Source organism: Falco naumanni, chromosome 6 (assembly GCF_017639655.2).
Source record: "Falco naumanni isolate bFalNau1 chromosome 6, bFalNau1.pat, whole genome shotgun sequence".
NCBI lineage: Eukaryota > Metazoa > Chordata > Aves > Falconiformes > Falconidae > Falco > Falco naumanni.
In genome coordinates, this window is record NC_054059.1 from 10,379,521 (window position 1) to 10,402,571 (window position 23,051).

General features: G+C 37.0%; 1 protein-coding gene across 6 annotated transcripts in view; it reads right to left on the reverse strand.

The window, feature by feature from the left end:
• SENP6 (SUMO specific peptidase 6) overlaps nt 1–23,051 on the reverse strand; it is a 91,628-nt gene that overhangs the window by 48,162 nt on the left and 20,415 nt on the right. For 3 of the 6 annotated variants that reach the window (XM_040597635.1, XM_040597634.1, XM_040597633.1), the window contains exons 2-5: nt 13,285–13,378; nt 6,563–6,626; nt 5,728–5,870; nt 1,064–1,165 (exon numbers count right to left, since the gene is read on the reverse strand). In XM_040597635.1, the coding sequence (XP_040453569.1) occupies nt 1,064–1,165; nt 5,728–5,870; nt 6,563–6,626; nt 13,285–13,378 (403 nt within the window). Of the gene's footprint in view, nt 1–1,063; nt 1,166–5,727; nt 5,871–6,562; nt 6,627–13,284; nt 13,379–23,051 lie in introns of those variants that run through there. The other 3 variants (XM_040597636.1, XM_040597637.1, XM_040597638.1) reach the window with 3 other exon arrangements.

Sequence of the window (23,051 nt, forward strand, 5' to 3'; positions counted from 1 at the left end):
TGAAAGAGCCATCTCGCATGAAGAATTCTGCTTACTTCAGATCACTTTAATTAGCACTGCAGACCAAGATTTTATCCCTTAGAATTACAAAAAAACCCAAACAACCCTCCCCCAAAAATCCCACAAAAAGTGAAAGGTAAGGGCATAATGCTTAGAGATGCCCCATGCTTTCCTCGACAGAACACTGAATAAAAATATTTTTAAAAGGACTGCATGTAAGAAGACAAGAACACAGCTGGTTCACATTAGTATATGGGCTTTGTTTTTCTGAAGACAGCAAATCGAAGTGAGGGAAGTGGAATGAAAAAGCGGATGATGTCAGCGGATGATCCCATCATCCCAAAAAATCTACTCTGAAAAACAGAAGAAAAAAGGGGGCAGAAGAAAGAGGATACAAAATGCTGACAGGATGAAGCATTCATGTGGGCTAGTGGAAATCCATGAAATTCATAGGTAAAAAAAAGAGCTCTGAACAGACGAACTCTGAAAGAAAAATCTTTAAAGCAATGGTTAGCTCACATGTTTGTGACACACGTCAGGTGTGAAAAGCCTGTAACAAAAATTTAAAAACCCTGCAATTTAATAAGTTTTCAAAACAGTAAATTTAATTCAGCAAGTTTCCAGTCATTTCTTCTAACAACTACTTACATAAATGCAAAACCTTGCTTCTGTTAGATGTTCCAGTTTGTATGTTTTATGCTGTATTTACATATGATCATTAACCTTTAGATGGATCTTACACAAGCTGGAGTTGGTGTGAATTAGTATTTGATGATCCTGTTGTCAGTTACGTGAATTTCTACCGCATACTATGTCCATTTCAAAGTATTTTCTAAACATATTTGCATTAGCAGGTGCTCTCCTACTGAATACGTGTCATAATATGCTTTAAAACTAGCAAATTCTAAGATTATATAACAATAACTCCTAAATGTTAACTTTTATGAAACTTTTGTAATTAAGATCAAAGCTCATGATCAAGAATGCACCACGACAACATACAAAACCAGAAAGGACTTTTTACAACGGGAACATTTGGCAAAACAACTGCACTTAGTCTTACCTTTGGGCTGCTGTTTTTACTACTGCTGTCTGTGCATGTGCATGGTGAAAACGTCTACCATGTACCACAGTTACAGGACAAGACATATTCTGAGCATTTTCACTGCAAACATACAGAGAAATGGTTTAAGAAAAGACTCTGGTGTACTTGTACATTGTCTTAACTAAAAATTGTGGTGTCCAGATTTTACAATAACAGCCATACAAAATGAAAAATCAACAAAGTATTTCTGGATCAATAATACAACTTGTTATGATCTTTTGACAGGCATAAAACCAGACAAAACAGGTAAAGATTTTTTAAAATGTTATCACCACCCAAAACACTGCAAACCGGCTCTCTTTTACTCAACCCCATCACTACAAAAGGACACTGCTTTTTTAAATCAATTATGAACATTTCTAATTAATTTTTTATTCCCATCCCTACATTAAGGCATAATACTGAACTTCTTTAGTATGACTTAGAGGGCATAACATTTGAACAGATTTAATTACACATTCAGAAATTTCCCTCATCTTATTAATCGTAAGTGAAAATAAATGCAGGAAATTTAGAGACGTAAAACAGCTCATAACTGAAACACCACAATGCATCTCAAAAAAAAAAGGATTTTCAGGTGCTCAAGTATCTCAGCAGGACTCTGCGCAGAGTATATTCACCAATGTCTTTTAGAATTTCTTTGGTTTTTTTAATTTGTTGCCTTTTGACACTTTAATCTCATTACTACATAATGTAGTTCTGGAGAGATTACTCACCATTATCCTCTCTAATAAAAGCTTATACAAAGTAGATCAATAATACAGTACTCGTTCGAAGATCATTAGACCCTAACAATTATCCTGCACACTTCTATGACACGACACATAATACTGTATTTGAAATGCTCAAAAAACATGCAACTTTTAACAGACAGCATGTTGATAATGCAAACTGTTTCAAAATATTAAAATACATGGCTCAAATTTTGCTTGCAAAACTGCTTGGAAATTTCAACTGCACTAAATAAAATCATGTGAAAGAGCACTCTGACTGATTAATAGTATTTCTCAGGAATATTATTCAGCAAAAGTTTTGCTCCTACCATTTGTCCTGTTATGAACAATGAAAAGAACTGAAGTACCAAAATTCCTCAAAAAGCTGATGACCCATTCCTAATCCTTCTTTTATATTCCCCCAAAAGATGAAAGTGAGCAAACTGCTAGCTTGCTTTTTCATTTCTTTTCAGCTTAGCACTACAAACCCTTTGGGGAGCCTTATATCAAGTATCGTAACTCAGCATTAGAAGCTTTCAGAGCATTTCTGACTGATCGTAAGATGACCATTATGATCTGGCTGATCATAACCATAAATATAGTAGAACAAGACTTACTAAAAGCAACCAAATGGTAAAACTCTCTTTTCTGGAATACAAAGTTCAGAAACATCATCGATGTTCTAAGTTAACAGTTCAACTTCCTCAAAACTAAGCTAACAGTATCCCATTCAAACACCAATCTCTTGAAAGTAACCGCATCATGTTTCCAAGTCAGGACTATACAACTCCAGCTGGTCAGTCATCATCCAGACTAATTTACAGTGAACCTTCTGCTTAATGTTGTCACCTGAGAAATAAGAAGCTGACTGCTACTTGCCCTAAGCATTTTAGGGTGTCTCAAATCCTCTATGGCTTCCATTTTAATGTCTTCGAAAGAGACGCTAGATAAGAAAAAGCAGAGTGCAGGAATAGATTCTCAAATCCTTGAGACTGAAGGAGTTTAAAGAAGCAAGCAAATCTGTAAAAACACCAATCTCATGTTTTAGCATTTTATTTGTTGAATCTGAGCTTTGCCAAACTATCACGATTGGAAAACTTAAGTTTTGTGCCCCCACAGAACAAAAAAACCGTTAAGCAGTACTACTGCTTTCTGCCTCACACTCAAGTAGGTGCTGGAATTGAATATTGCATCCTGCTGGGTGATCAGATTTGAGTCAGACAACTGTTCTAGACAGCATGCTCATATGGCATCAGATATGCTTCCAAGCAGGACAGCTGTAAAAAAAATAAATCTGCTCAATGATCCTGTCCTTTGAACAGAACAAACCCAGAGCAGACAGAATCACCAGAAAAATTAATCAAAAACTCCAAGCAAGTGGCTAAATGGGCACATCCAAATTGAAAACTCTGTTTGCAAGTTTCAGCACAGTTTCAGGAAAATTAACATACAATAGTAAAACCAGCGTGATGTAGCGGTCAGAAAGTTCCTTGAAAGAACTATTCCAGAAGTCTCAAAGAACTTACAATATAATAACGATTTATGCCTCTTTGACGTGATCTCAGAAACCACAGAATAATTTGAAGTCTAGACTGACAAAAACAAGGTTATACTATCACGCTGTATCAGCTGATCCCAGGAACTTCTTAAGACCACAAGATTCAAAAGGCAAGGCACGGAAGAATTTTGCACTAGGCAAAGGGATGGATCTGGAAGTAATAGAAGGATGATGTTTCAGGAACAGATGACCAACTCCAACTCCATTGATTGCTGTTCATCAAATAACTTTTTTGGGTTTGTTTTTTTTAATGAAATGCTACAAAAAAACCCAACAAACTAAAAGGGACTTAATAATGTGAGAAATTTTGATACAAGTTATTGAAAACTAGCAAAGATAAAAGCAATTTAAACTAGGACTTTATGATTAAAAAACAAAACAAAACTACTAGGGTTAAGTTACGAGTTTGATACTGGATTTCCTTAACTAGATAACAGATGATAACTTTTAGGTTGGTTTAAACTTTTTTACACGCAAGTGGGTATTATACAAGGAAAATTTCTTCTCACTGTCCTGGCATATCCCTTGTTCCTATCACTCATTCACTGAATTTTAGAGAATACTGTATTACTATAATACTAATTTGAGTCAAGCCCCACCAATCCGAGGAGTTTTTAATCCCTATTCTGCAGACAAAGTGGACAAAAAGATACCTCCACTTCATGACAGAAATTACCAAGAACAGCTCAAGAATCTCAAGTATCTACCTGATCTGATCTTGTTGTACTTAATCTAGCAGGTTAGCTGCATGATCAAGCTTCGCCATCTTCTCTAGTTGAAGAGTCCAAATATTGAAAGTGTAACTCTTAAGCACTTTCCACGCTGCAGGTAAAAGTGCCCGCACCACCAATCTTCATATAGACAGTGACCAGCTAACAAACCTTTACTGATTTGGGGATTTTGTTGTGATACATGTGTTACGAAAGATATAATGGTATCACAGTTAAGTTTTTAAATCAAGATAATCACTTACAGCATAATCACATTTCCAAGCAGATTTAGTGACCAAAATCTGAAAAGGAGTTAAATAATGTTGGTAGTATGAGTTTTAATCAAGCAAGTGTTTACAGCTGTCACAGTGGCCTACACACATCCATTATTCCCAACTAAATTCCTTCATTAATAACAGTTTATTAAGGAGAATGTGTAAACTTATATTTTCCAGTTAAATTTAGCATGCAGCTCAGTACTAGACAGAAGGTGGATACCTGCTTTCAAAGTAGATATGTGACCTTTAAGTAAGTTAACATACATGTATCAGATTTTACTTTTTTTAGTTGAATTTTATAAATCACCCCAAGTCTTAGGTTTACAATGTAGTATTTGTCAACAGAAGGCAGTCCCAATATAAGTAACAGAATGTCTGAACAAAATGCTTAGACCATCTGAAAACACCTCAGCAATTACTTTAAAACCAAAATAAAACTCACATACCTTTCTGGAACTTAAGAAAAAAAAAAACATACACAGTCAAATATGACTGCTTTAATAGAAAAGGGAGAAAAATTACATAGTAAGGTTGGATTTCGCTAAAAATCCCACAGCCAGACAGAAGAACATCATATCAGCATGCAGGAATTAAGACAAGAACATCCCTCACAGCTACGTGTGGGTAAGATATTTGATGACTGGCCCAAGTATAGCCAGATATCTTAGGAACTTTTCCTTCCTGTAAAGGTAATCAAATTAAGTGCACTTTAGCAATATGAAACACTCCCAGAGAAAGTTTCATGAATATACCACTTTTTATTATATGCTCAATAAAAGAGATCAGTCTGTTTACAAGCTAGGGACGGTACTAACAAGCAAGTACAGCACTGAATGCCTAAACACTCAACGTTGTGCTTAACACAAACACTTGTGACGATCTCAAGCTATCATGTAAAAGTACGGATATTTGCTGAATCCTTTAAGAGAATAGTCTGTGACACCTAAATCAAATGATATCTTGCAGTAGGGAAAACAGAAAATGCATCCTGAATTCACCTTGGCAATTCAGAGTCAAGGAAAGAAGAAATTCTTGATGGGGATGTTAGAAATACTCTTCTACCTGCTAGCACTACACAGAGAAACAACAGCACATGCAAACATTGGTAAGGCACCGACAAGTATGCCAGTGAATGCTCTAACTCTATTTTAATAATCTTCTGCTATTTTACTAATGTGCTATTTAACATTTTGGTAGAGGAAAGACCTTAACAATCTAGTTTTCTGTCTTTGCTCAGAAGCACAGAACAGCATAGCTTCTTAAAATGCACAGCAGATAATGTAAACGTGCAAGTTCTGTTCATATAACATTGATCTATATCAATGACCAAGTAGGTAAGTAAACATAAAACTAAATGTAGTACCTCAGTTTCTTGCTATTTCCCATCATGTTGAGGCCAATTGAGTTCCCTTTAAAAAGTCTCAAGCTTCCAGCTCTGCCTCGCCTTGCATATGTTTTTAGGGAATCACCACTGGTGCCGACAGCTCCAGGTCGACAACGAAGTGACTGTAACAACAGAATTCACATATATTAAAATACCTGTATAAAAGTTATAAAGAAAAAGTGATTACAAAATATTTACATAAATGTTACTTTAGCTTCATTTTCAGACTGCTTTTGTACCAGATTTCACGTAAAATATATCCCACCTACACCCTTACTCACTGACATTCCTTACCAAACAAAAAAATCAGTATTTTCCAAGTACTGTGAAGCATCTTGCAGTTGTAAACATGAAAAAATACAAAAAGCATGGGGTTTGCCTACTTATCTTCTCCTTTTATACACACACACACATATATATGCATACAAAATTGGGCAGTTTTTAAATCAAGATAATCACTTACAGCATAATCTATACTGGTTGGTTTAGACTTTTGTAATATATATTTGCCAAATAAAATATGAATCCCCATAACAGTAAGCGATCAAGGGATATAATGATTAGTGATAGCTGTCTAAACTTAAAACTAGTTATTCGTGTCTGTATTTTCAGGATACTATACAAACCAACAAGATCTATACAAATAAGAGGAACAAAAACATTAAGGATAGGTAGATACACAGCTGGAGCATATATTGCTAAATCAACACAAGCTTTTATTTTGTAATACTGCACAGATGACTATGCAACATTATTTAAGAACCTAGCTAGCTTTAAAGATACATTTTCACCATGAGATAAACAGCCTACTTACCTTTCTTTCTTCATTGGGACTGAAAGGCCCATCACTGTCATCTATGCTGAGCAGATTTGCCTCGCTAGATAGGTGTGAGAGAGAAAAGCAGATACATTGGAATGCCACAGAGCACTAGCAAAACATTTAAAACACAAATGGCTTTTTTCTCCTCTTTAAATTTAGATGTATCACATACACATTTTATGTATATGCCTAAAACAATAGGAACAATAATGGACAATGTAGTGATCCAGACGTATTATGTGAACCTCAGCTTCAAAACGTACATCAAATTGTTTCACAAAATGTAAAATTAACACAATGTTATTAATTAGAAATAGAGAAAACTACTGAACCTTCAATATTGTTATGGCAATATTACTGGCATTGTGAATAAGGCTATACAAGATTCTATTCGAATTGAGTCAAATACTACATAAAGCACAGTCTTAGTTTGTTCATGCATAACAATGTTCAAGTATGAGGTTTAAAACTGCAAACTTCACAATGCTTTAGGAGAACTGACATATAACTAAATTTTATCCCATAGCAATTACTGCCAAAATATGTCTTCCTAAAACTAGAATACTCAGATTGGCTCAACTGCTCGTTAAAACATGGAGTTTTACTATTTATGTCTGTAATCTTCAACTTTGTGGAAGAAGATACAAAAAAAGAAAGCCACCACATGATACTGTGAAAACATACTTTTTTAAGTAAAAGGCAATTACCCTCAAATAATCTTAAGTATTTAAATTAAAACCCAAATCATACATTTTATATTGATAGCAGCTAGACTAGGCTAACACATTCCTGCTTCCAGGAGAAACAACCTGCAGATAACCCCTTCTCATCAATCCTGATCTCGCCTCTTGGCCCCAAGAAAATAATGCAACTTTTAGACTACTTTTAATTTCATGTTTTTTTGGGTTCTAATTAATATAATTCAGGGAGAAATTACTTCATTCAAGCAGTTATGCCAGGAGTTCCAAGGGAACAGCTACACAAGAGAAACAATGATGGAGATGAAGGTGGAAACATTTCTCAGCTGCAGGTATGACATGTTGACTGCAATACAGATAGTGATTTTAGCTCAGTACCCACCCCACACCCCAATTTCTAAAAACATCCATGCACAAGATTTCCCTTCACGTTACAATTTATTCCTCCACCTTATGCAATACCAATATCCCTACATCACAGAAAAGAGAAAAAAGTTCTTGACTCATAGGGTGAGAACTGCAGTCCCTGAAACTTCAGGATATAAGATGGTGCATACAGTTGGTTTTGATACGGGAAGAATGATGTAAATGTCAACACAGCCAGTGGCACTGCTGTTTTTTCCTTTCTTTTACAGACCACAACAATTCTAGGTGTGTAATGGTAAAACGAACAGCGCAGTGGATCATCACTAATTTGCAATATAAAGTGTAACAAAGACAAGAGTGTACTTGTACTTCTATACAGACTATCCATGGATATTAAAATTTTAAAATACTGTAACTTTTTTTTAAACTCTCTTTAACAGATTATTTTTTCAAGTAAGGCTTACAGAGCTTTCTCAACTCTTCATCAGGAGACAATAATTTTAACAATTTCATAAATTTTCCAGAACCTAAAGAATAAACAAAACCCTGCAGCACAGACACAAATAGTACCTACAGTACCTGTAGCTCTGGCATTCACCTACTGTGTTGACCTAGCCAGATCATTTCACCTCTAGATACATTTTCCTTCTTCAGCTCCAGCTTGAATAAAAAATCATGACCATTTTCAAAATGCTCTTGCACAGTGCCTGTATTTTTAGAGCTCCAAAATGCCACAATACTGCAACGATTTTAACAAAGGCTGTTCGATGGGTGAGAGAGATGAGAAGGTAAAAGACTGAAAATGAAAAAAGCACTGAAAAAATCCTCAAATCAAACTGAACTATAACAATTTTTATGATGCAACTAAGATGACATGACTAGAAAAATATGTGGGAATTGGATGTTTTAAAAAAGTTAGTATTTTTAGATTTTAAGGAATGCAAAGCATATGCATCAGTATCAGAATGACTGTTTTTTCAGAGAGCAGAATACATAGCAACTGAGTAATGTCTATTTGCTCATGTACCACATGCTTATAGCTGCCTGCTTAAAAGATGCAATTTATACAGTGAAAAAAAACCCTGACACTATACAGCACTCCCACATATCAGACAGTAACAGGTTTAAGACTACTGGAATGAAACCTCAGTGGTCTTGCTGGGAGGAGGCTACACTTCCACACTTTGTTGCTTTTAGCCAAAGAATGAGAGAGATTTTCAAATTAGAACAATAATTCCTAGCTTTTCAATAATTTTCAGTAAAAATATTGAAAACAATGTATTTTCAATAATTTTCAATGAATAACTAAATATTCAATAAATAACAAAAACTTAAAAATAGCAAAAGAAAGTTAAGCCTTTACTAAAATTAAGGGGGGGGAGGGAACAGAAGTATTTTAGGTAAACAGAGTTATTTCCAAAAGGGAGTTCACAGCTACGCATCCAAATTTAAGTATTGAACAAGAAAAAAAAAAAATATTCTACTTACCCATCTCTCATCACTTACCATCTGTTTGATGTTTTAAAACATTAAGCACTATGCAATACCTGGTTAGATAACTCAGTTTAAGACACAATGTTTTACTGCCATCTACAAGCAACCCAAACTTTAAACCTCTGTTGATCACTGAGGTTACACTCCAATAAGCTGCAATATTTCTATGAACTACCAATTGATCCAGTCACATTTCAAATATAAACTGGAATTTCTTTCTGAAAACTCCTACATATGAGAACAGCAGGCCGACATATTTTCCCTCACAGCACACTGTGTACATTCTTTATTTTAAATTACATTAAACACAGTCCTCATATCAGAGGCACAGGAGAAGTAGTGGTATAACTCAACTTATGCACAATGCCATCCCGTTAAAACTAACCTTAACTGAAACTGCTAAAAAATAAGAACTGAGGTTCTGAACAAAAAGTTTATTAATTTAAAGGCTATAGTGCCCTACTAACAGGGTCACAAAAGAATCACAGGATCATAGAATCATCTAATATTTAGGTTGGAAAAGATCTTTGAGATCATCAAGTCCAACCATTAACTCAGGACTGCCAAGTCCATCACTAAACCATGTTGCTAAAGCAGCACATCTACATGGTTTTTTAAACACCTTCAGTGACGGTAATTCTACCCCTTCCCTGGGCAGCCTGTTCCAAAGCTTGACCACACTTGAAGAGAAGAAATTTTCCTAATATCCAAATAATCCAATAAAATTCAAAAATAATTCGAATAATCCAATGTCTAAAAGAAGTATAAAACACCTATATAAATATCGGGGGTTTTTTTGAGAAAGGAATAAAAAGGAAAAAATTATCAGAAAAAAGCTAAACAAAAATAATAAAAAAGTATCATTGCTTTTCCAGTCAGGAACACAAAGAAACAAGCACTTTATCCCCCTAAATAAAAGGAAAAAAAAAAAATCAAACTTTATGAAATAAAATGTTAGTTAAGAAAGGATATCACAGTGCAAATAAACTAGACAGACCCATTTATTTGTATTCAATTTTTTCATAAGGCTATTATTGAACAAATCTCAGCGGAAGGCCCAAGTCTGGACTATTAACCCGTATGACAGCCAAGAGAAAACCAGGCCCATCCGTTTACAAAACCACTGTGGGACATATCAAGACATATTTCAAAAACATTTATGCAGATATTGGAAAGGAGTAAAACATAAATTATCCAAGACACTTCAAAATCATCTGTAAAACTAGAAAGCTTCTTATAACATGTCAAATCCAGAAATCAATTTAATTATTACTTTGACCACATTTGCATAAGTCTGCCATCCCTTCATGTCTTCTGCTACATAACTAATTTCCATCATTGTCTATCATTGTCTATTCCATCACCAACCATGGTCTACACGAGTTTCAGTGTGTTCAACTGACCAACTGGTCTTTTTTTCCTTATTGTTCTGCAAAGCAAGAAGAGCTTCAAGTCACTTGGTATCATCTTGACTGTGATCCTGAGTAGATCAAATCTTGATCAAATCATCAGAATTGTTACTTTCACTCTCTAAAGTGGATGTAAGATATCTGTAGGCATTTACTTTGGGATAAGGTACTTGTCAATTACCATTTTGAATTTCCATAACTAGTTCCATGCTAAGTATCAACTCTAACAGAGTTAAAAAATGTAAATATTGTGTTAGGTGATCATTAATTTTTCCAAATCTTTGGTTTATGAAAGTTCTTTACTCTTTTTGTGTTCATTCCTTGACACTTTACCATTATCACACAGCCCATCTAATTCCCCAAATAAGTTAAACAACACACTTCTTTTAAAATAATCTACTTATTCTAAAAATTGCTTTGGCAGGAGGTCATTAGCCATGTATTTTGTGTTCATCTCACTGAGGAAAGATAATCCCAGTAGATCCAGTATTGACCAATGACAGTAGCACATGCCTCATGGGGTAATACAAGAACACAGCCACACCTTTAAGTGCTGGAATGTTATTCTTAGGCCACTTCAAAATAAACTTACTATGTATCTGCCATTAAGAAGGCAAAAAGCTATGATAAGGTCAGACAGCAAAATGCTTGCACCTCACCAACAAGCATGAGATGCATCCAGATGCTCAGTTCAGATTTACGGCTTTCTCCACACAGAAATGCAGTAAATTACAAGCATTGTTAGTAAGTATCAGCATACCATAGCGAATGACAATTTTTACAAACTGCCATAACACAGACTTATTGCATAGTATAATCAAAATATCGAGGGGACACAAAGATCTATGCTGGAACAATTCTATGAACTGAAGCTGCTGATCTTTGAAATGTTAAGGATAAAGCAAATTTAGAAAGAAAAGGCCAATTTACTGTCAAATAATTTGTTTTATAAAATTCCCTTCTGTCAGTATTTTGTTATACAAAGTAAAAACTTATCAGAAAAGCAAAATACACAGACTACTTCAAAATGCTCAAAGCTTACAACGCCATTAAGACAAAATGCCAGCTGTTACCAGAAGTAGGTATGTGGGCAGCTTAAAATGTATAGCTGTTCAGAGTGAGAAGTTGCCTTAAATGGTATCAGATGATAGGTAAGCAAAAAACACAGGATCTCCAGTTTCAATCAATTTTCAACTACTCTTTTATCTATACTTTCAGATAAGATTCTGCATAATTCACAGGTATAAAAATGAATTACTGATGTGAGCAGGTAATAAAGTTTCAATACTGGCTACGGGAGAAACTGTTTATTGTACAGAATATTTGACAGGAATGAAAAATCACTCTGAAATACCATCTTAGAATCAGATACAATTACACAAAACACATGTTGCACAATCAGTTTTTCAAATTTTCTTTAGGATCACTACACTACACATTTTATTCTGTGTTAATTCAACATCAGCTGGAGACAGATGGAAAACAGCAGTAAATTACTAAAAAAAAAAAAAAAAGCTGCTTTGCTTAAAAATGTGCGTTACTTTTATTTCTGAAGACAAGTAAAATGCAAATACTAACTGTATTGCATGTACTGCCACCACACTTAAAATATATTACTGCGCACCAGAAATGGATGTAAAATTGCTACGAAAAAACCCAAGTTCAACTCTATAAAAATAAAATGCCCTTAGTTTGACAACCGCTTAAAAAGTGGTTTTAACTTGATTCAGTTCTGTTCTGACAAAAGCTCTTAATGCTTACCTCACACTTAACTGAACTAATTTTTTAACAACTAGAACATCACATTTCTTAATGTTTTTCTAAGATTACAGCATAGCATGTTGCTGCAGCATAAGTGGTTGTGTGTCTACTTTCCCACCTCCCTCCAATGCACAATATTTGTCTGACTATTACAAGATACAAATTCATATAAGAACTATTTTTGTACTTCACCACAGGATTCGGTTCCTCTTTACAAGACCCATAGTATCCTTTTTAAACTTGCAGGTCCTACTCTCCAAATATTTAAACCAACGAATAAACCCAACAGTCATTCCTCATGCATGAAACTTGCTTTTTTTTCAACAATTCATTAGTCTTTTTGGAAATAAATACATTAACATTGAGAAAACTATTGTTACTATTAGTAACAATAAAATGTCACAAGGACAAAGTTAAGTATTCAAACTACACATTCAGGGTTTAAGTTTTAGTCAAAATCCAAAACATAATAAGTAAAGAAACAAATGATCAGGGAACACAAGCAGACTTAACTCTAGCCAGTGAGATAAGCACAAGGGAGTAAACCCTATAGTCTACTAAGCTCAGTTTAACTCGATGCAGACCTACAGCTACCGAAGTACCTTAATCGCAATTGTGAAGTACTGGGTAGTATCGCCACTAAAGGAGAAGCTGAAGCTGCTTGGATACCGTACCTTACCATTTCCTTGCTTTGCAGTCGGTATATTTCTTGTCTGTATCCCTCAGACTTACACAATAGCTCCAAAGACAACTGCAACACTTGAAATGCATTGTGCCCTCTTAAGCCCCATGTTCACAATTAAATTTACATTATAACACACTTTTATACGGCAATACTATTTAAAATATTAACTTCTTTGAAATAATTTTTCTTAATCACTGGAATTTTTAAGATATTATATAGTTTCTTATTAATAAATTACAAAAAAAGTATTTATTTATAAATAGACACTTATACTTTCAATAGCCTAGATGAAAGCATCCTTACTCTTTCTCTGCATCTCCTTCACTTTCTTCTGCATGATCAAAGCTCCAATTATTTTTAAAACCTCCATCTCTCTTGGACTGTGATCTATCCAAAGCTGAAAGGAGAACAAGTGAAGATAAGTCTTGATTTCAACCCGAATTATTAATCAACACAAACTAGAGTAATAAAACAGATGCATAGATTTTCCCCAAGCATTTACATTTTTGCTGTCGGTGTTTAACTATCACTTAACAAAGTAAGTTCATCAATGCAGTGGTGACTCGTTTTCCTAAATACAGGTGAGTATCTGTCCACATCTTGATTACTAATGCAACAAGTTAGCAAGCTATTAAAAATGACACGAGGTAGTTTTACTGACACCTGTAAGTTAAAGGTTCCTTCTCTGATATGAACTATATGCCACATGCAGAAAGGGCCTTAAAGTTTATTATTTAAATGTTTAATACCCAAGCACTTTTTAATTTTTTTCATAAAAAGCAACAGTTTTGAACCCCAAGTACAATTGCAACATAATACACTTTTTTTTTTAATTCAACATCTGACACTGACCCAAATTAACATATGATGGTAACTGAAATTTCAGTGTTAGCATCAACTAAGTAAAAATCTGAAAACTCTGCAAACACTCACACTATATCAAATTTCAGATTTATCTACTGCCATATCCAACAGTATAGAGATTTTCATATAATATGATGGCATAGGAGTATTCTTCAGTGAAGGAGGTCCAGAGCATGGAGACAGCAATTAAGGCACTGTTCACCCCAGGCCCTAATTACCGTGAGTAAGAGCTGTCTCACACAAATTCCGTATGACAAACCATGCAGCAGCTTTGACTTGATTATAATTTAAACGTGTCTTTTCTTATTATGTTTTTCTCTACATAGTTCGAAATGCATATAGAAATAATGAATGCAACTCTGTTTTGATAGAAAAGAAAAAAAAACCACAACCAACAACAGATGTCTAGGGTGAAGTATATACACTGCACACACAAATATTTATTGCATATTCAACCTCTACTTCCAGTTGCTTGCAACTACTGAGGGTTTCCCCAGTATCCACCAGCCATGGGTGATATTTTTGTGTTTAGCTGCCTTTGCTAGCCTTTTTCTTCTCCCCGCTTGCTTTTTTCATCAAGCCTACTTTACAAAATCAACAGCATCTTGCAGCTGATAGTACATCAGCTTATTTATGTATTACATGAGTAAGTATCTCCTTTTGCTTGTCCTGAGTCAATTTGGCATCTTTTGCTCCTACTTAGCACTCTATTCCTCCAATTCTTGCACTTTGGAAGACAGTATTAAGCAATCCTTCCACATTCATTCATGACGACATAGATCTCTGCTGTATTCTTTCACTGTCATCCTTTTTCCAAGCATTATCTTTTTGTGTAAAACCCAATTAACAAGCTTCAGATTTTAAAAAGCATGCTTATAAGAAGAATGGCAGAAAGCAGTTTAACACCTTCAGGTTAGTGTGTGTGGACACTGTTTTGTAAACTCCTTTAGCAGGAATTTCTATCATTCAACAGTGTGGTTGAGGAATCCCTAAATGGGAGGGAAAAAAGTGAACCTCCATGAAACAAGAACAAAGTTGTGCATTTGGGGAAAAAAAAAATCCTTTAAAATTCTGCCTAAAACACTGAAATGAGGAGTTACATATACAGTATTTAGTAAAATGCTAGTATCCAACAGAAGACACCATCTTACAAATTTTTTTTGCATGTCTTGTACCTTGTGCTGTAAGGCAAATCATTTCATATGAATCTACATTACAGCTGACCAGAAAAACACACCTGTTTCTTTATTGTTTTGGATGTAAACCTATATTGGGTTTGTATGCCAAGATTTTGATGGGGGGTGAGAGGCAGGGGGGTGCAGGGGTGTCTTCTGTGAGAAGATGGCAGAACCTGCCCCCATGTTGTACAGAGGCACCTCTAGCCGGCGCCAAGGCCAAGCACACCAATTAACAGGGGTGCCGCCTCTGTGGTAACAGTTAAGAAGGAGGGAAAACTGCTGTGCAACAGCAGCCAGAACAGAGAAGTTCGGATATGTGAGAGACACAACTCTGCAGACACCAAGGTCAGAGAAGAAGGAGGGGGAGCAGCTGCTCCAGGCGCTGGAGCAGAGATTCCCCTGCAGCCCGTGGTGCAGCCCATGGTGAGGCAGGCTGTGCCCTGCAGCCCGTGGAGGTCCATGGTGGAGCAGGTATCCACCTGCAGCCCGTGGAGGTCCATGGTGGAGCAGATTTCCACCTGCAGCCCGTGGAGGTCCATGGTGGAGCAGGTATCCACCTGCAGCCCGTGGATGTCCACAGTGGAACAGGTATCCACCTGCAGCCCATGGAGGTCCATGGTGGAGCAGGTATCCACCTGCAGCCTGTGGAGGTCCATGGTGGAGCAGGTATCCACCTGCAGCCTGTGGAGGCGCAGGTGGAGCACCTGGAGGAAGCTGTGACCCGAGGGAAGCCTGTGCTGGAGCAGGCTCCTGGCAGGACCTGTGGCCTCTGGAGAGACGAGCCCACACTGGTCAGGTTTGCTGACAGGACTTGTGACCCTGTGGAAGGGACCCAGGCTGGAGCAGTGAGTGAAGAACTGCAACCTGTGGGAGGGATTCACACTGGAGAAGTTCATGAAGGACTTTCTGCCATGGGAGGGACCCTGCGCTAGGGCAGGGGAAGAGTGTAAGGAGGAAGGAGCAGCAGAGATGATGTGTAATGAATTGTCACAACCTCCATGCCCAATCTCCCTGCACTGCTGGGAGGACGGAGGTAGAGAACTCGGGAGTGAAGTTGTGCCTGAGAAGAAAGAAGGGTGGGGGTGAAGTGTTTTAAGATTTGGGTTTATTTCTCATTATCCTACTCTGATTTGATTAGTAATAAATTAAATTAATTTTCCCCAGGTTGAGTCTGTTTTGCCCATGATGGTAACTGGTAAGTGATCTCTCCGTCCCTATCTCAACCCACAACCCTTTAGCATTTTCTCTCCCCTGTCTGGTTGAGGAGGGGGAGTGAAGCAGTTTGGTCGGCACCCAGTGACTAGCCAAGGTCAACCTACCACAGATGCCAGCCAGATGCATTTACTGGCCATACAAAGAACTTTTCTAGGAAAGCAACTTTTTCAGATGTATCACAGCATTGCCAGAACTCCCTACCACACCTGGAATACAGCAGTAGAGACTGTTTCTATTACAACACACAGAAGCTTTTACAAGTCTTGCATCTGCTGAGATCACATCTTTTTCTGTGTGTCTCAGAACCATTCTGAACATGAAACCTAAATCAAAGGTTTGCTTTGGGACCAATGTATTTTTCCAGGAGGACCTTAAGTTCACATTTTTTTCCCCCAGTTACACTGGTAAAGAAATAATACAAGCCTCATCTTACAAATGCTTAGACCACCATAACTGCAACCAACTTATCAGATACTGCAGCATTCACACAAATTCAAATTAAGTGTGCTCAGAATCATTGCCTTCATCCAGACTCTAAGTAAATTAAAAAGAATGCTTATAAGCTTTCAAATCTGTCATTCATCTAGAGTCATCACATATATTGTTAAGAGGATAAAGTACTCATAAAAATCTGACACAGAAATATTTTTTTAATTGTTTTACCTTCCCCACTGCTTCATTATTCTTTCAGACAGGCTTCTATGCAAAACAGCTCTTTATCTTCCAGCTCTGATACCATCAGCTCTAGTACATCAACTGTGTGACTACAGTAAGGTTGCATTTTCACACTGTGAAGCAGCACTGCATGGACAGGTTTACACACCCCTCACATTTCCTATAACTTGGGCGTTCTTCTCCTGTCTTGCATCCTGTGTATGTCAGCGCAGCTGTTTCTTCACTGAGAGCAAACTTGGGGAAGGAAACTAATTCAGGAAAAAATACCTTGAGCAGTGGGGCAGGGGGAAATTTGAGGGTTTGGGGGTTTTTTTTAAACCATATCACTTCCCTCCTCTGTTCAACCACACTATCACAGCAGTTGTGACAGTACAGCAGAGGTAAGGGGCATCCGGGAACGGTGATCATTTTAGGCACCAAGGATTCCAAAGGAACGTGCATGGAACCATAGCCTAACCTACATTTATAGGTATAGACTTAGAGATCTATTGCTTAGAAGATGCTTAAACTTTCCTCTCCCTAAATTAGCTGTAGATGCAAAATACCTGTCAAAACTACATCCAATAATAGGCAGTAATAATAAACTGATTGTGAGATACTCAATGAAACACGGATTTCAGTAGTAAAGTTCTATGACACCAGTGTAACAGATGCAAAGTATGGATGTTCTTTCACACATGAAGGCAATTTAATTTCTCAAATGGCTAACAAAATACCCCGCCCTTTCAAGAATGTAGTATCAACAGAAAAACAACGATAAATACAAAGCATCCACTCCTGGGAAAAGGAGTGCTTTGCAAATGCTTTGCAAAGTAGAAGCATTTAAGGGCTCTGTAGTTCAAAGATGGAAAATGATCTGCATATTCTGATAAATGACTGGGTTTTTTCGTCAGGACTTTCATACACATTGGGTTACGTACAGTGCAGAGTATCACGTAGAATGAACAGAACTGTGTAAGTTTTATCATTTGCCAAACTGTGTTTAACATTTTCTAAGGATTAACAAGGAGTAACAGAGGAGGATAAAAGGAGGACAGAGCTTTGAAATACGTTACAACATTTTCTTTGCAATGTCTTTGAAAGTTTTTCTGCTAAGATAGCAGTGGTAACCACACAATGGACAACTAGTGTTTCTTGACCTTTTCTACTGATTCTCCCAGCAGAGATGTAGAGGTATCACCCAAGGATTCTGCCCTTGTGACAGCATCAGAAAACAATGCAGAAGTATTTCAAGAGGGCTTCTTTATTTATATTAGCAGCAAAAGGAATGCAACAGAAAACACGGGCCCATGGCTCACTGAGACAGGAACCTAGTGACAAGGGACACTGGAAAAGCTAAAAAACTTGGGTTGTTTTGGTTTGGTTTTTTTACCACTCCATATTTCACTGTTAAGTTCTGCTCTCAAGACGTCCTAGTTCCCTAACCCTACCAACAAAATCTGTGGGAATGCAACATCACCCATTGTCAAGAAAGATAGGCTTAAGGAACACTTAAACCAGCTGTACATGCAGAAGTCCACTGCATCAGACAGGAGGTAGCTGATGGTATTGAGGAAGTTTGCTAATGCCACTGTTAGGCCTTTCTACTTTATCTCTGAAAGGTCACTGCGTAAAAGATGTTCCCAATGACTGGAAAAACATCGCACATCTTCAAGATGAGCAACAAGGATGATCTGGTGAACTGCAGTCTAGTCTGCTTCACCTCAACCCCATTAAGGTTATGGATCAAATCTTCCAGAAATCCATTCACAGCTACATGATGACAAGAAAGCCAGCATGGATTTACCAAGGGCAAACTGTGGCCAACTAACCTAACTGCATTCTACAGTTAGATGGCTGGCTGTGTAGGTAAGAAGAGAACAGGTGTTGCATGGTTTTCCACAGGGCCCTTACAGCCAGACTAGAGAGACATGGACTAAGTGAATGAATGAGAAGGTGAGAGGAAAACCAGCTGGACCATTCGGGTCAAAGGATGATGACTACCAGTACAAATCCAGCTGCTAGCACCCCTCAGCCATCAGTACTGCACCCAATACCATTTAACGTTTTTGTTAATAATATGGATGCTGGGACCAATGGCACTCAGCAAGTTTGCAGGTGATACCAAACTGGGGGAAGCAGTTAATACACTGGAAGCCAGGGCTGCTATTTCAGAAGGACCTGACAGGCTGAAGAAATAGGCTGACAAAAACCTTATGAAGTTCAAAAGCAAATGTGAAGTCCTACATCTGGTACCAAACAACCCCAATGCAGCAGTGCAGCCTGGGGGACAACTGGCTAGGAAGCAGAGGATGCGGGGGTGCTAATGGACAGCAAATTGACCATGGGTCAGCAGTGAACCCACATGGCAAGGAAGGCCAACATGACATACTAGAAAAGTTTAGACAGCAGCCAGGAGAAGTGACTCCTTCCCTCCATATGAAACTGTAGCCAGAGTACTGCACTCAGTTTTGGGTCCTCTGCAAAGGAGATACAAGGAGAGGTTAAAAAAAGTGGATTTATTCAGCCTTCAGATGCAGGGAGGGGAGTCTTCAACTGCCTGATGGGAAGGAAGAGAGAATATAAAGCTAAACTCTCCACAGAGATGCACAACAGAAGGACAAGAAGCACTGGACACAAGCTGGAACAAAGAAAATTCCAACTCAACGTAATAATTTATTTTTTATCATGATGGTACTCAGGAGTGGACCAGGTTAACCTGAGAGGTCATGGAGACTGAACAAAGACCTGAGCAACCTGCTAACTGGGCTTGGTTCGGACAGGAGGTTCCAACCCACATGCTTACAACCAGCAGTCAAGCAAAATCAGTGGCTACTCACAGGTACGAAGCATCACCTAAGGTAACTGCACCACCATCATACACACTTCCAAAATTGTGTACCTCAGTCACTTTTCTCTCTCTCTGAGTAAGTCTGCCACCCTCTCAAACATTCCAAACAAGTAACGTAATTTAAATAACATCAAAACCAGGATCCAATAATAAAGGGGGGAAAAACAAACAAATAAGTGATTTTTTTCATCTCTAGTATTATGAATATATATAATTCTCTCCTTATATAAGACCTCTATTGCTAGACTGGAGATACACTAAAAATTCAGAAGGGAAGAAGAAGGTTTCAGTGTTTTCATAGGGAAGATAATACAGGGAAGATATTCCTATTTGATAAGAAAACTGGAGGATAAAAAGTTAGGATAGGCTAGGGACAATTTTTGAGCTGCCAATATACTCTTAAAGTATGAAAACATATATAAAGCTAACAAGCCATTTCAAGGAAGATGACCAAGAATTCCAGAATACGATTTCCATGGCAAATCAGTACATATTAATCACACATGATCTCAAAGTCTGAACACTGGAAGAATTTATAAGATAAGCAAAGCACAGCAGGAAACCTTACAGTATATTATGCATCAGTATATTATGCATCTGATTTGCACACTTCTGATTTTAGACAGTTATGCACCATGGGATCCATCTTCATAAAAAAGTCTAAGCTTGTGCAACTGACAATGCAGCAGCACTAAACAGCAACCTATTTTTAGGAAGTGTTGAAAGGCAGTCACATACAAAACAAGATTAATAACCCAGCCCAACTACCTGGAAATTAGGCAACCAACATTCTGAGAATGTTTCCAGGTTTGCTGCAATAATTGGAACATCAGTTTGAAATAAAGCACTGTATCTACATACAAAAAAGAAAAAAAAATCAACAATTTCTATTATTTAACACTTCTGGATTTATCCTGCAAACTTTCAGCGATGATGTCAGATAGATACTATCCCCTCTATAAAATTTTACAGAAATTAAAGTCCAGTAAGGTTCCATAACTTCTACATGAAAATAACTTGCAAACATATGACAGGAGGAGAAACTCTTAAAATGTAGTTAAAGCAGAAAAAAGCAAGACCCTTCTCTGATGTTGTCAATTGTTAAAAATTCACCTGAAATGGACAGCAACAAAAGCACACAAAGAAAACACACAACATCCTCTATAAAACCTCAATAATTTGGTCAAATGGAAAAGGCCCACCTCAGACAATTCTGAGTAAGGAAAGGATGAAAGGAGGATGAAAGAGTTAGTTAAAGTCTAAGCTGTGAGAAAAAAATGCATTTGCCTTTCTGTAAAGGCCAAAGACCTGCGTTTTTCCCTATTCTTAGTGACACTGACAAACTTTCATACCCATATGAGAGAGCAGTCAGCTGGATTAGATTGCTGATACGGCTGAAAAGTAATACAGACCGTCTCCACCAACACTTGCCCCCACACAGGATTAGTTTTCTGCCAATTTAGTTCCTTCAGCCAACTTGCCATGAAGCCAAATAAGTGCAGGTGTTGACTCAAGCAAAGCTGTGAGCACACTGTCTCTGGGAGGGGCAGCAGGTAGGACTGTCACTGAGCCTGGCTGTGTCATAAATCGCTGGCACAATTACTTGCATGGCCATAAAGTATGGCCCTATACATGTGGACTGCTGTTAGAAAATGACCCTGCAAATGCACACACAGTTAAAAATCACATAAATCATGTCTGTTTGAAAAAAAGAATACTGGAGAAATGCAACACTAATACAGGCAACAGCCTCCTGCTCACACTAGATATATCATATACTTCAACTCCCTTTGCAATTAGAGGTATCAATGCAGTGAGGCATGATGTAATACAACTACATTACTACACTAAAAACACAGAAATCTTTATAATGTAAGTATCAGACTTCACTAGACCTAACAACAATGAGTATAAGGAACACTGACAACTGCTAACTAAACCACAGTATGCTGAAATTCACTAAGCAGGCTTTCTTTTTAAAAAGCTAGAAAAAATAACTTTACCATCCCTGGAAAAAGAAAAATTTATTTCAGTAATTACTTGTAAAGGTACTGAAGATGAAGAAGTGCTATCAATCAACTAATTTTTAATATAACAAAATAATACAAGCTAGCTTGCTAACTGCACCTGTTTATGAACCTACTTTTCAAGAAATATCACTCGAAAGACACCCAACTTCTTAAGAGACCATTCAGCAACTGGAGATGAGTTTCAGCCACCTTTATCGAAACATGAAACTCATGCTTACCTTGATCTATCAGCTTTTTCTATCACAGGGCAGAGTCGGTTTTTCTTCCAAGTAAGAAACTGTGCCTTAGCCATCTAACAAAGCCTTTGCTAGATGACAAAGAAATTATTTACTTCATTAACAACAGATATATATACACATATATATATTTTTTGGTAGTATTCATTGGGTAAAGCTACAACACATCTGCCTTATGGCAGAATTAGTAATCTCAGTTAAAGGTTTACCGCCCCACGGTGCCAGGTTTATGCAGTCATAATAACCCGGACCAGCATAGTCCAGAAGTTCACTTTTGAAAGTTTATCCTCAATTGTAAAGAATCCTTAAATTGCCTCTTGAGCAGTGAGCTTTGGTAGAAATAAAGTTACAATGGACTCCAGTAAGGGTTTCTAAATGAAGAGAGCCTCAGAAATTACAAGGGCAATTGTAAATATGAAACCTAACATCTACTGCATAGTTCAAATTCTCATCTAATGGGCACTTGAATAATCTTTCTGTTAGAATGTCGTATTAAATTCTATCATCAGCAGGATATTCATATTTTGCTAAATGAGCCATAAAAATCGGACACGCAAAACAAACACAACATTATATCCTACAACATTAATAAAAATACATCAGTAGAATGAATTTTAGTACAAATGAAACAACTGTATGGCACTGGATAAAAACATTCTCATGAAAATATTTTTGCAGCTGTTTCTTACAGACATAAATTTCTATGATTACATAATGTTAATCATGTCATATAGTATTATGTTGTACCACACCAGAAAAATATTACTGATATTTATCATTCCTAGAACAAACAAACAAAAAAACCCACCAAAAAAACAAAACCAACCAACCAACAACAAAAAACAGGGAGACTCTGCTCGAGCTTATATGGTCTGAGAACAAACAGAAAACCAGGAAGGCTTTGCAAAGAGTTTCCAGATCATCACTGTTCTTTGTTTATAATCAAGATTCAGTCAAAGATATCCCAAATTCACTGTCTTTCACTCCAAATTATTCTTTCGTAGGAATTACTGGGGGACACATTCAGAAATGTTTCCTTGCC